General features: G+C 46.3%; 1 protein-coding gene across 2 annotated transcripts in view; it reads right to left on the minus strand.

Annotated features, from left to right (window-relative positions):
- Window positions 1–841: 841 nt before the first annotated feature.
- Window positions 842–14054, minus strand: part of anks1b (ankyrin repeat and sterile alpha motif domain containing 1B) — a 119850-nt gene continuing 106637 nt past the window's right edge. The window contains exons 22-29 of one of the 2 annotated variants that reach the window (XM_079755619.1): window positions 13871–14054; window positions 11883–12008; window positions 10840–10911; window positions 8738–8824; window positions 8281–8418; window positions 7561–7728; window positions 3282–3373; window positions 842–2162 (exon numbers count right to left, since the gene is read on the minus strand). The exon at window positions 13871–14054 is cut by the window's right edge and continues 14 nt beyond it. In XM_079755619.1, the coding sequence (XP_079611745.1) occupies window positions 2114–2162; window positions 3282–3373; window positions 7561–7728; window positions 8281–8418; window positions 8738–8824; window positions 10840–10911; window positions 11883–12008; window positions 13871–14054 (916 nt within the window). In that variant the 3' untranslated portion in view covers window positions 842–2113. Of the gene's footprint in view, window positions 2163–3281; window positions 3374–7560; window positions 7729–8280; window positions 8419–8716; window positions 8825–10839; window positions 10912–11882; window positions 12009–13870 lie in introns of both variants that reach the window. The other variant, XM_079755618.1, reaches the window with a different exon arrangement.

A 14054-nucleotide genomic window follows, 5' to 3' on the forward strand; every position in this document is an offset into this window, starting at 1 on the left:
GATATCCGTAGATCGACAGAGCAGCTCTCAGAGAGGTCAGGATCCTCTGGATCCGTCCGCTACTTAAGGAGCGCAGTCCTTATGGGGAGTCAGGACCACTGGTCTCACCGACACCACCGACCCACACATCAAAACAAGCGCTCCCCAATAGATCATTCAGGGGGAATATTCCGGTCTTTTATTTGAAATATGTCAGCAATCTTTTAATTACATTGTTTCATAAAGTGATGAACGAGCTAAAGCTAAGGAGGATTCAGCAGAATTTCAAACCTGGCTTGGCTCTCGGGCTGTCTTACAGTTTTTATAAACTATCTTCGTTTTTATTAACTATCTTCCAGTTTTTATAAGATATCTTACAGTTTTTATGAACCATCCAATATATATATACACGTATATATTTAGACATCTGGAGTCTATCCTCCGGGACGAGGCGCGTCACTGGGGACCGGGATCACGGCATAATTTGTTGAACTGAACAAAACGTTATGCCCTGAACCGGGAATAGCGACCCTGAACCGGGAATAGCGAATAGGGAATAACGGGCCGGATGTTCAACTTTAACCTTTCCATCCCTAAAGTGTAAATATAAATAAAAGTGATCTGAATCTGACTGAATGTAAACATCAAATCTACAATTAAACCACTGGTTGATGAACCACCGCTCTGCCTCTAGAAGATCACTGAAAACCAAGCGCTCACAGGATGTAAACCTCTTTCATTTCTGGTATCTTTGGGACTTTAGTTATCATGCATTGATCATTGGGATCATTAGAAGCATACACTGCATCCAAACACAAAAAAACTGAAAACAAACAGCCACAGTCCAGGCGCAATGGTTGTACAAGTCATGTTTAATTCTGTGTGCTTTACAAGGATATAAATAATGGCCCAAATTACAAAAGTCTGTGTGCTGGAAGCCCAAGCCTATGTACATGAGTCAGCAGTAAACGCCTCAACACTTTGAACTGAAAATACAATCTCTCAACAGTAGATTATCTATTCTTTATCTTTACCTTGTTTCCAGTGCCAGTTGCTGGGAGTTATTTCTTTTACACATATGAACAAATGAGTTGGCAAAATATCTATGTACATTTTTATAGCTGGATAACATTGCTGTCCAAATAATACCTTAAAACTGCCTTTAAAATATTACATCTGCTAGCGAGCAACGTGGAGCCCCATGTAAAGAACCTGAAGTGGGTTAGCTAGCCGTCTTAAACATTCACTCTCTTTATAGAACTAGTTTTACACTTTTAAAGGACGCCATTGTTCTGAAACCTAAAGTTTTTAATATTTTTTTCAAACTCAGCATATCATAGAAAAATAATGTAACATTAAGACCACAGTAGACAAGAATTGCACAAGAATAATCATAATCATTATTGTAATATAATACTCTCATATTAAACATTAAAACGTCGGGCAATACCAATAGAATACTTTTTTTTTTCATGTTGGATGCGGGTTGGTTTCCATCTCTAGGGGTTCCGTCCGCTGTGAGCCAATCACAGCGCGGACAGACGATGCATCTGGTCCAATCACATTATCGTCTGTTTATGCATAAAATCTCTGTGTTGTAACAAACTAAAAAGACAGAAATAAAATCGACAGAGCAAACAAGAAGTCCTCAAACATCCCAGATTATAGCGCTTCTGAGGCCGCGGGTTCGTTGCCCAACGTCCGTTAGGCAATTCTGTCACGCAGAGGCCGTGACATAGTTCAAAGTTCAAAGGTCATCTGCGTGTGGGCCACAGAGAACAGATCCTGGGGCTCGGAGGAGCAGAACATTGAGGCTGCGTTCAGAGGAGTACATTCATGGCTGACAGACCTGGCGTCTGTCGAGATGTGGTCCGTCTAGTGTGTGTCTGTGTGCGTGTGTGTGTGTGAGTCTGGGTACAACGTTGTAGTCTATTGGTCCAATGTGATGCCGTGTCAAGCATTAGCATGTGGATGATCGATGGTAAGAAGGTGTAGTCAACCCTTAAACATTTATGGGGTTTAGCGATACACTTTTCAGTCCTTTTTCGGAAAAGTTTACCCCCCCCCCAACAGAGTCCTCAGAAGTCCTTTTTTTTTGCATTGAGTGTGAGAAAAGGTCCATGTCTAGGGCTGGCTACATTCTTTGCATTCCACAGTAATAGACATGAGCATCCGGCATTGCCCTGCAAACGAGATGACATCACTTATCTAACGCCAACGCACCGCTCACCCCTTCCTCCGCAAACTCAAAATGGCCGCCATGCGCTGCACAAGCCACAAGCAAACCCCACGCACAATCATGTCAACATATTTGTTTTTGTATATTTCTCAAGCTAATATTGCTGGCAAATAAATGAAGCCAGCAAAAATCTATTTCCTAATGTTAAGCTCGTAGACACATTTTGAAGCAATTTAACGCTATCCTTGAGCGTTGAAATCATATCCCATTTCAAGGGTCATGTTGGCTTTTGCTAAAACCGCTAAAGAAATTTAAGAATTGTAAACAATTTATTTTAAATAATACAAAAAGGCTTAAATAATCCATAAATCGTTGCATGTCAAATTAGGCAGTGAAGAAAAATCAATTTTGCAACATCGCCTTTCCTATGATTTTAAACTAAAACATATCTTCATTGATGGCCTCTATCATTAAGTTAAGATGCTTGCTTCCAAAAAAGTTGCCTAAAACGGTTAAAAGAAGAAAAAAGAAGGGCAACAAAAAATAATATTCTGAGATGGAAAACAGAAAACATTCTAAATTTCCTAAACGGTTACAACAGGCGTCCAATAGCAGAGCAGCGTGACCGATTAACCAGCCATTAGGAGGCGGTGAACACCACCTCTCACCCTACAGGTGAGGGCGGAGAAGAAAAGTGCACTGTGGCCCTAGGGTAAGAGTTCAGAGGTCAAGGGTCATGCACCAGCCCTGCAGCAGGCGGGAAAAACACGGGCCAGAGAGAAAGAGAGAGAATAAGAAAGTGGAGTGATAGAACGAGAGAGAGAGGAGAGCTAGAGAGAGAGGGGGAGAGCGAGAGCGAGATAGATAGAACTAGAGAGAGAGCGCGTCATCATGCAGCCGACAGGCTTGGCTAACCAACGTTTGTTTATTTCGCTTTAGTTTCTGTTCTGCCGGCGGGGGGGGGCGTGATGGCGTGCATGGCTTGAGCCCCCGGGGGGCGGGGCCAGGCAGGGGGGGGGGGGGGGGCCCTGGGCAACGCTCTGAAAAGGCACACGCTCACAGGAGTGTGGGGGGGGGGGGGGGGGGGAGGGGGGGAGTATGTTAAAAAATAGTGGTCTCGTACTTTGTGTTGACGCCCCTCTTGGCCTCTTGGCTGGGCTCCAGGATCCAGGGGACGTTGGCGTGGGCCTTCTGGTCCATGGAGGGCTGCTCCATCTGGAGGGAGGAGGAGAGAGGAACAGAGGAAGTGTGAGGATGTGGAATATGTTTCAGTCTTACAATAAGGATAAACTCTCCCCTTCCTTCTCCCTTCTCTCTCTCCCCCATCTCCCCTCTCCTCTCTCCCCTCTCCCCTCTCCTCTCTCCTGCAGTGACCGACTGCACGGGTTCACCAACACATTCTCATTCCCAATAAATATTCAAGTTGAATTCTTCAGTCTTCAAACAACCTCATGATGCAGTCAAGCAGGCAAGGCAAAGGTGAGGAGGTGGAGGTGAGGAGGTGAAGAGACGGAGGTTTAGGAGGTGTAGGTGGGGAGGAAGAGGAGAGGAGGAGGAGATGTATGAGACAAAGACTCCCATAATGCATTCCACCCCGCTCTCTGCAGGGAGAAGCGGGGAGATGCATGGTGCATTCAGATCCGCATGCTAATAAAGATGATTTATGTTCCATTCTAAACCTGAGCAGCTCACACGCTGCCTGTGGACGTTCTTACGCTCGGACTCTGCTCATTTGACTATTACAATCTGCAGTGGATATCACAGCCAGTTCTCGTCTTTGGCGTTTTCTTCTTCAGTGTTTAACCAATTTATGGAAGTCGGAATTCCGAAAATAAAACAGAGGAAAGAACATTTGAAGTGAGCATCGCCTCGTTCTCCTTCTGCTGTTGGCTGGCAGCGTCACCGGAGCCGTTCCCTCAGCCAACCACAAGCTCCTTATCTTAGTTGCCGGGGGCGATTTCTCTTCCATCCAAAGGTTTATTCTCAGATTGGCTCAAAGAGGATTGGGGGGTGGACCATGTGACTGTGAACACTGCAATTTGACATGAGAATAATTCTCTCTCGCTCTCTCTCTCTCTCTCTCTCTCTCTCTCTCCCCTCCTACCTCTGTCCTCGTTGTTAGTGTGCTGTGTAGGGACAGGTTACGTTACACTAAAAGCCTCTAAGGACCATTCATATTTGTCATTCAAATATGTATGAATAATTATGTGTTGCCCGTTGGTGGGTCGGTGTGTGTTTGTTAGCGCCGTGTGAGTAATGTGTGTGTGCTGTTGCATGTTTTACTGCAGTATACTGAAGTAAAACACTGCACAGTTCATCCTGCTCTACCCTGGTGCCGCATTAATATTGCATCCACCTCAAGCATTCCTTTAGCTGCCTGTTGACATTCTGTAACACACACACACACACACACACACACAGTCTTATGTCTCTCACTCGCTCCCTCTCTTCTACACACACAACTCATAGTGTTCAAATATTCTCTCTCACTCTCTCTATTGTCTCATTTTTATCTCTCTGTCCCAGGAGCAATGAAGGTCAACTCAGGTCAAAGGTGAGTCTGGTGGACACTGGGGATCGAACACGGTACCTTTGGGCTGGGAGTGGAACATCCCTCACCACTAGACTATCCTGCCCCCCCTGTTTGGTGCTGATTGGCTAAAACCATCCAGCTCAGAGCTCCAGTAGAGAACTCTGCTGTACGCCCTATACACACCTAGTGAACACCAGTGAACACCAGTGAACCTCAGTGAACACTAGTGTTCACTGGGAAACACTAGTACACACAACTATTCTCTAGTGACCACTAGAACACACTAGTGTTTACTAGTGAACACTAGTGAATGAGGTTCCATTGTGTTACTAGTGTGTACTAGTGTGTATTAGTGGTCAGTATTAAACACAAGTGAACAGTATAAACACTAGTGAATAACTTTGCACCATCACTCCGCAGTGTACCACACCACACCACTCCACCCACCACCCAAACCACTGCACCACCAAAACCACACCACTGCACCCCCCAAACCACTGCACCATCCAAACCAGGCCAAAGCAAAGCAACACATCAACCATGCGGAGCGGGGGTGCGTGAGGACCTGACCCCCGCAGAGAGACCCCGCTGGAGGGGGGGGGGAGGAAGAGGAGGGTGAAGAGGAGGTCTGTGGGGCGTGAACATGTGACCCAACGACCAGCGGCCATGGGGAGGCATGGTGACCTAGGGACAAAGGTCAAATAAAGGTCATAGGTGTGCGTGTTGGAGCGTTTCTGCTCGTCAAACGTCACCCAGTGGTTGTTAATGCCATAGCAACAGCAGCACACGGCAACCGCATGCCAGTTCTAAAACTGACACCATGGCAACAGCATGCATTGGAGTCATGGTCTGCTTTTAAAAATGCTGGTCATGGTCCCAGTTAAACCAGTGAGACCAGTTAAACCAGCAACACTTGTTGTCTCCGGTAAACTCACATTATAATGTATATATATATATATATATATATATATATATATATATATATATATAATAACATTAATGACGTGCCCCCCATGTTGTGGCCGACAACAGCCATTTAGTGGCCAGCGCTAGCATGGAATTAGCGCCGGAGGCTAACGTGTTTCGGCGTGCCGAACTAATTAAACTCTTCAAGCGGGCTAACGTTCAGTCCTTGGGCGTCGCGCCAAACCAAGATGCAGCGGCAGCAGCCCTGAGCGAGGCGGTGAACACTACGACTGAACCGCCGGAAACCACCAAACAGAAAGAACCAATCAAATCCAAGTCTGGGTTCCGGCCCGGTTGGGTGATCCTCTGTGGTTGGCTGCCATGTGTTTTATGCCCTTGGGGTTTTAAATGTTTTAGTGGATTTGTTCTGCAGGGAAAGCAACACTGAGCGTTTGCTAGCACGTTAGCATGCTAGCGCGTGTTAACCATCTAACTTTAGAGCACATACGTGTGTGTGTGTGTGTTCATGTGCGTGTGCATATGTGTGTGTGTGTTCAATCTGAGGAGGCATGGCGTGTGCGTACCGATATAGCATTTAGCTACCTAGCATGGCGATGTGTTGCCCTGTAACTCTATAGCTGAACCCTAGCTAGGCAGCTAGCCCTATTATGCTTCTAAACGTGATGACATTCAACACGCATCAGAAGTGAGGGGGCTTATTTTAAGCCGTCAGTGGTTAAAAAGGGGAGGATATGTCCAGCGGAAGAATGACGCCATGGCAACCAAAGACAGACACACACACATGCAGAGCAACAAGCTTGTTCTAGGCAACCGTATGCTAATACTTGACACGCACACGCACACACACACACGGCGACAGACAGACTCGTTTGATGCAGGATTTTAGACCCAATTAGCTTCATGCTAACACAGCCCCTCAGTCCATATGCTGAGATTCAGTCAAATCAAATCCATTAAAACCACAAAGCCAGAGGGAGAGAGTAAAGATGGAGGGTTGAACAAAAATATAAATATGCACTATAAGAATAAGAATTTAAGCGGGAAACGATCCCGCATAAATAACCAAGTATATCACAATTCTAATTAGGACAGACTAATTGGGCCGGGTTTCAGAAATGGTTAAATACATTTCATTATAAAACTAATTTGGCCTCTTCTTTCAATATAATTTATTTTAGATTTGAGTCTGGCCCACATTTGATTTATTGTGCTGTCACTGATATATTGCAATTTGATTTATCCGTCTGTCTGTTTATTTATTTGGAGACAGATTTGATCCTTGCCCACATTAGTTTGAAATGATTTGGAACTGTCAGCTACAGAGTATAATTTCAGTTTGGTAAAGATGTCTGTCTGTCTGTCCGTCCGTCCGTCCGTCCGTCCGTCCGTCCGTCCGTCCGTCCGTCCGTCCGTCCGTCCGTCTGTCTGTCTGTCTGTCTGTCTGTCTGTCTGTCTGTCTGTCTGTCTGTCTGCCTGTCTGTCTGTCTGTCTGTCTGCATGTCTGCATGTCTGTTTAATATCATGAAACACCTCCAATGTAGTGGTACAAGTAGTAATAATAAAGCCAATAAATTAGATCATGAATGGTTTAGAAGCGCAAAGATGAGACAGAAGGAGCGAGGAGAGAGGAGACAGGAGACACAGCGAGGAGAGAGGAGACGAAGCGAGGTGGGAGGAGACACACAGCAAGGAGAGAGGAGACACAGCGAGGTGGGAGGAGACAGCGAGGAGAGAGGAGACACAAAGTGAAGAGAGCAGACGGGGGGGGGGGGGGGGAAGACATAGGGGTGAGGGAAAGGAGAGGAGAGAGGAGACACAGTGAAGAGAGAGGAGAGATGGGGGGAGGAGCGGAGACACAGCGAGGAGACAGGAGACACAAAGCGAGGAGAGAGGAGAAACACAGCGAGGAGAGAGGAGACACGGGGAGAAGAGGGAGTCTCACGGCCTTGCGGATGTTGACGCGGGGCTTGGGTACGGGCTTGCCCCCCTTGCTGTCGAAGCTCTCTGGGAGGGTGGAGGAGCCGTGACCGGTCTTGCGTGCCTGCAGTGCCAGCTGGTAGGCCACCTCGAAGGCCTGGCCCAATGTCAGGATGATCTCGTAGGCCAGGTTCTGGAGGGAGGGGGGGAGGGGGGGTGGTTAGAGTCTGGAGGAACGGACGGCTAGCCTAGATGGTGTAACCCTACGTTGGGCCAAACAATATGCTTCTAGTTCTGCATCCATCCTCTACAATAAGAGCGTTCCTACCGTCCCCTGAGCTAGGTCAATGGTGATTCCATGATCCCTATAAGGTGCTGACCAAATATGGGTGTTGGGACATGCATCACTTTTACCAAACAAACTGCCCAGTAACAGGCATCTGATAGGCTGTGAAATACTTTCAATCATGCATATGGTTCTGGCCCGCGGCCCATTGGTCGAGACCCAAAAGCACGGAAAGGAGAAGAGGAGAGGAGAGGAGAGGAGAGGAGAGGGAAGGAGAGGAGAGGGGAGGAGAGGAGAAGAGGAGCGGGGAGGAGAGGAGAGGGGAGGAGAGGAGAGGGAAGGAGAGGAGAAGGGAGGAGAGGAGAAGAGGAGCGGGGAGGAGAGGGGAGGGGAGGAGAAGAGGAGAGAGGAGATGATGAGGGAAGGGGGGTATTGATGACGGTGTTGCGGGCCACTGACCACGTCGAAGGCGGTGAAGACGTGGCAGTAGTGGTGACTGGACTTGAGGTCTTTGGTGATGTAGGCAAAGGTGGAGAGGTCGTCAGGGTCCTGTGCTGCACATGAGATGTTCCGGATCTCGTGCTCAGCAATGATGTTCTGAGGGAGAGGAGGAGGGACGGACAAACAGACATCTTAAAATCTCTTTTATGCAGTTAACTGGAAGAAGATCGTTTTTGGGGTTAATGTTCACATTCTGCTGAGAGATTCAACAAAATGAAATGTTAGGAGAAGATCACCGACACATTCCTCTCCTTCTGGATTTGACATTCAAAAAACGATGATTCCACTCAAACTATCAAACCGATTTAAAAAACGCCCGAAAGATTTGAACCTTTCAGTATGAATTGTTCTACATGAACTTTCACCAATTCCAGAAGCAGTTTGTGAAAAATACCATGAGACAGACAGTCCGTACTTTGTTGGTGGCGTCGATGAACTTCACTCCTTTATAGGAGACAGAGAGAACGATGGTTGGAACCTTCTTCACCTGCTCCGTGGACTTCTGCAGAGAGAGGGAGAGAAAGAGACAGAGAGAGGGGAACAGGGGACAAGGGAGAGAAGAGAGATCCTATTACTCAGAATCCATTCCCCATCATTTGGCGTTTCATTAAAAAGATGTAAACTGAAACTTAATCCAAACCCTCTCAACTTGTGTGTTAGCGTGTAATACTGTGGTCAGGACACGAAGAATTAAGGCAGCTTAGTCCACTCGGACTCACACTGTCTTCAGATCAGTTTTACAAACCAGTTAATTCTCTAGTGAGCCCTTCTAGTGGGGGGGGTTTAAGGGGCGAAATAACCAGTTCAGGAAACCTGCTGCAAGGTCATATTAGGGCAGAGGAAGTTGCAGGGTTGAAATAACCATTTATCATCGTTATTAACTTTTCATAAAAGCCACCTGACACTCACTGTAGGTAGACGAGTGAAGACCTGTCATCATTGTGGTTGCTTTGTGTGTTATTGTGTAACTCGGGCGTGTTATTGTGTAACCGGTGTTTCTGCAGTAACTACAGCTGTGGAGTAAACGGCCCCTCAGGAACAAGACTTAGTTAACATGAGCTCCTCCTTTCAAAGTGCCCTGGATTTGATACGCTGCACGATGGAGCCAAGGGAGGTGTGTGTGTGCTTGCGTGTGTCCGCGTGTATGTGCGTGTACGTCTGTGTGTGCATGTGCGTGTGTGTGCTTTTGTGTTTGTGTGATAAGGGTAAAAGGGAAGGGACCAACTAGGCAGCAAGAGCAGCAGACAATAAGAAAGTGAGAAAGTGATAGAAAGAGAGAAAAGAGGAGAGAGGGAGAGAGAGAGAGAGATAGAGAGAGAGAGAGAGAGAGAGAGAGAGAGAGAGAGAGAGAGAGAGAGAGAGAGAGAGAGAGAGAGAGAGAGAGAGGTAGGCAGTAGAGGAGTTGACAGGAAAAGCTAGGGCATATAAAAAATATTCCCATGACACACTTAACCTCCTCATAAGACTTAAAGACTGCAGTGGTGTGTGTGGGTGTGTGTGGCCCAGATTTAAAGGTAGAGAAGGGTTCTCATCCATCATGCACGTTATTTTATCCCACGTTTTATAAAAGAAAACAATAAACCAGTTTCTGGAGAGCTTGGAGCTGAGCTGAGCTGCAGTAGAGGAACATGTTTCTACTGGGATCTACGTATACTCTCAGAGGTTTATTATGGGAGCTGTGTAATAATCCTTGATAAATAGATTAATGATTCATGATTTCGTTTTTCATAAATGTATGTATATTATTTTGATGTAATGCTTATGATTTATGTTTATTCTTTATGTTGTACAATGTATGACCCTTCATTGATTATGTGCAATTATTCATGTTCAATATTAATTATTTATGTTTCATAGCTAGGTTTCATGTGCATTATTTATGTGTCATTATTATTTTGTATAGTATTTATTTCTGAAGGTCCTTTGACATCAGGAACACTACGAATAAACAACAGCAGAAAGTGACCAAAATAGAGAAAAATACGCAATTTCTTTTTACATAGACTAGTTATCTATTTCAGTCACGACTCAAATATGAAGCATTTTCAAATGCTGCTGATGAAGTCAGATGATTCAAAGTTCAGCAGCCCAGTAAAGACAAGCTTATTCACCAAAACATCTTCTGTAGTCAGAGGATTAAATTATCATGGATTCACTTCTTAATCCAAGAGCAACACAGCGGAGCGGATGACAGGGCTTATGAAACATAGAACGCTGTTTGAGTCGATATTAAATAAATAAATAAATTGTTTTTCATAAAGCCACATTTTCATCTGGAATATTGAATTGAGTCGTCGTGTTTCCTCCGACCGAAGCGTCCGCCATTTGTTTACCCAAAATGGAGGTTCTTCTTCAACCTCAGTGGAGACACGAGTCCGCTCAGCTCCATGAGACACACATCTTACTGAAGTTGGTTTAATAATGTTTCATGGTTCCAATGGTTGTGTTATTCCTCATGTATTCATCTTTCTAATGGATGTGTTATTCCTCATGTGTTCATAGGGGGTGAGGTGTTACCCTCATCTTGGCGCAGGCGTCCTGGGTCGACTCTGTTCCTCTCAGCTCCTTAACCAGCATGGAGCCCAGGTACTGAGGACACAAACACACACACTCTCAGTATTAAACATAGGATGTCAGGTCATTGCGCCCCCCACCAAGACCACTAGTGAACAAAATATTAAGCCCATAGGTTACATTTAGACTGGAAAACCTTTTATTAATTTCATCGAAAAATGATCTATGAGAGAGAGAGAGAGAGAGAGAGAGAGAGAGAGAGAGAGAGATCTTTACTTTAGAGTTACTGAACGTCATCATAAGAGGCTCCACGACAGAGCCATCCCCTCTAAACCAAGTTTGTTCCGGATCCTCCGGCTGCACAGACCGTGACCAACTGAACACAAACGTTCTATTTTTAGACCAGAAGGATGAGATTCAGCTCCTCTCCCAGTTCATCTCTCCCAGTTCCCTGATCCCAGTTCATCTCTCCCAGCTCCCTGATCCAAGTTCATCTCTCTGATCACTTCATTGTGTTTAAGCTTATATTTACTTTACATTTTTTATTATTGTTCTTACACTTTATCCTTATTGACCTGACTTTACTTGATATCTGTACCTAACCGTACATTAACGGTTAGGTAAAGGTACGCCTTATATCTGATCCTTCTTTTACCTGACTTCAGCTCATGTTTGAGATGACCTCTAACATGTGACCTTATCTACTGACCTCATATCTAACCTCACAGTGACCCTATCTTATATGCGTTGTGAACCCCACTCCTTCCCTAATGAGGGTTCAACACCCCACTGGCAGCTCAGTCACAGCTAAAGGTCACGCTAAATGTCACAGCTAAAGGTCACCGTTAATTAGCAATGATGTTGAACTCCCAGCATGAACCATTACTGCATGTGGTGGATAATGATTCATGATTATAATATCAAAAGAAAAGAAGAACCACAACATGTCAGACACACACAGATGCACAGACCCCCCCCCACACACACACACACACACACACACACACACACACACACACACACACACACACACACACAGGACTCACGTAGGCCTCGTAGTCGCAGGACTGGAAGATGAGCTTCTCTGGGTGGTGCTGCCAGTACTGCACAGGGGTGGAGGAGGTGGCCTCGTTGGGGGGGCGCAACGTGATTGGCTCGCACCACTCCCCTTGCTAAACAAACAAACAACAACATTGACTCTTTAGATTGGGGGGACGTACACTCATTAGTCACATGTTATTAAACATGCAGTACGTCATTTCTGTCAATCAAACAATAACAAAAGACGCAGCGCGGGATCATGGGACTTTTGTCTTCAATGCCATTGCAGATGAAAATCGATCTGAAGGGACTCAGGCAGAACACATGTTCACAGACGAGAAAACATAACGTTTTATTAACCTTACACTATTCACTCTTTGGCATCTGTGACTCACACAGATGCTGAGTCACTTAACTGATCTCTGTAGGGTGCTGAGTCACCTTACTGCTCTATTCTGTAGGGTGCCCTTTACTGTAGGGTGCTGAGTCACTTTACTGTATGGAGCTGAGTCACTTTACTGCTCTATTCTGTAGGGGGCTGAGTCACTTTACTGTAGGGTGCTGAGTCACTTTACTGCTCTCTGTAGGGCGCTGAGTCACTTTCCTGCTCTCTGTAGGGTGCTGAGTCACTTTCATGTAGGGCGCTGACTCACTTTACAGCTCTCTTTAGGGTGCTGAGTCACATTACTGTAGGGCGCTGAGTCACTTTACTGCTCTCTGTAGGGTGCTGAGTCACTTTACTGTAGGGCGCTGAGTCACTTGACAGCTCTCTGTAGGGTGCTGAGTCACTTTACTGCTCTCTGTAGGGTGCTGAGTCACTTTACTGCTCTCTGTAGGGTGCTGAGTCACTTTACTGCTATCTGTACAGGTGATACCAATGTTTCTCTCAATGTGACGAGAGGCGAGGAGAGGGAAGGAGAGAGGGGAGAGGAGGTGAGGAGAGAGAGGAGAAAGTGAGAAGGGAGCAAAGGAGGAGGAAGCAGAGTATAAGAGAAGAGATGGGAAGAGAGTAGGAAGTGGGGGGATGAGGGGAGGAGGACGGGAGGGAGAAGAGGAAGAGGAGAGTAGAAGCGGGGGTACAGTATGACGCATGGGTACGTATAGGGATCCAACCAGAGCCTCCAGAAATGCGGGGGTCTCTTCAATGAGGGATGAATCACACACACACACACACACACACACACACACACACACACACACACACACGGCTCTGTGCATGAGACCTTAATCTCAGAGGATAAAAGCACAGCTGCCCTTTTTTTTGGCGACCTGCAAGTGTGTGTGTGTGCACGCGTGAGCGTACGTGTGTGTGCGTGTACGTTTGTGTGTGTACGTGTGTGTGTGTGTGTGTGTGTCCACCTGAGTCATTCTCTGGTAGGGCAGGCTGCTCTAAGCCTCTCCATCTCTTAATAAACGTCTCCCTTCTCAGAGTCCTGTGTGATGTCACTCTTAGCTTTACTGCAATGTTCAGAATGTGATAAAAAGCTAAAAATAAAGATGAGCCTCATGAGTCTGGTTTAGCCGTACCCCACAACGTTGATCCGTGTGCGGCTGCTTGTTTGAATATAGATATCATATAAATATCATTTCATACCTTGGACAGCCTGGAGTCTACGTAGGCGTCATGTATCGATTGATGATTTTGGAATCGATATTAATCTCACGTTGTCTCTCTGTTTGCCCTGTTCTTTCATTTGATTATATTTACATAACTCTCTGCCCCTCTCTTACTCTCCCCCCTCTCTTTCTCTCCGTCTGAATGTCTCTCTCTCTCACCATGCTGACTTTGGCCTTCTCTCTCTCTCTCTCTGTGTCTGAATGTCTCTCTCTTACCATGCTGACTTGGGCCTTCTCTCTCTCTCTCTTTCTCTGTGTCTCTTTCTCTTTCTCTGTGTCTCTCTCTCACCATGCTGACTTGGGCCTTCTCTCTCTCTCTCTCTCTCTCTCTCTCGCTCTCTCTCTCTCTCTGTCTGTCTGAATGTCTCTCTCTCACCATGCTGACTTGGGCCATCTGTCTCTCCAGCTTGGATCGGGGGACGTCCTCAAAGTAGTTCTCGCTGCTGCGTTGGCGCCGGCGGGCGTCCGCCTGCATGATGAGGTGCTGCACGTCTAGAGACCCCCCGGGCACCCCCGCGGTGTATGGTCCCACCGACGGGCTCAGCTGGGGCGGCGTGTGG

This window comes from Pollachius pollachius, assembly GCF_949987615.1.
Source record: "Pollachius pollachius genome assembly, chromosome: 18".
NCBI classification, from domain to species: Eukaryota; Metazoa; Chordata; class Actinopteri; order Gadiformes; family Gadidae; genus Pollachius; species Pollachius pollachius.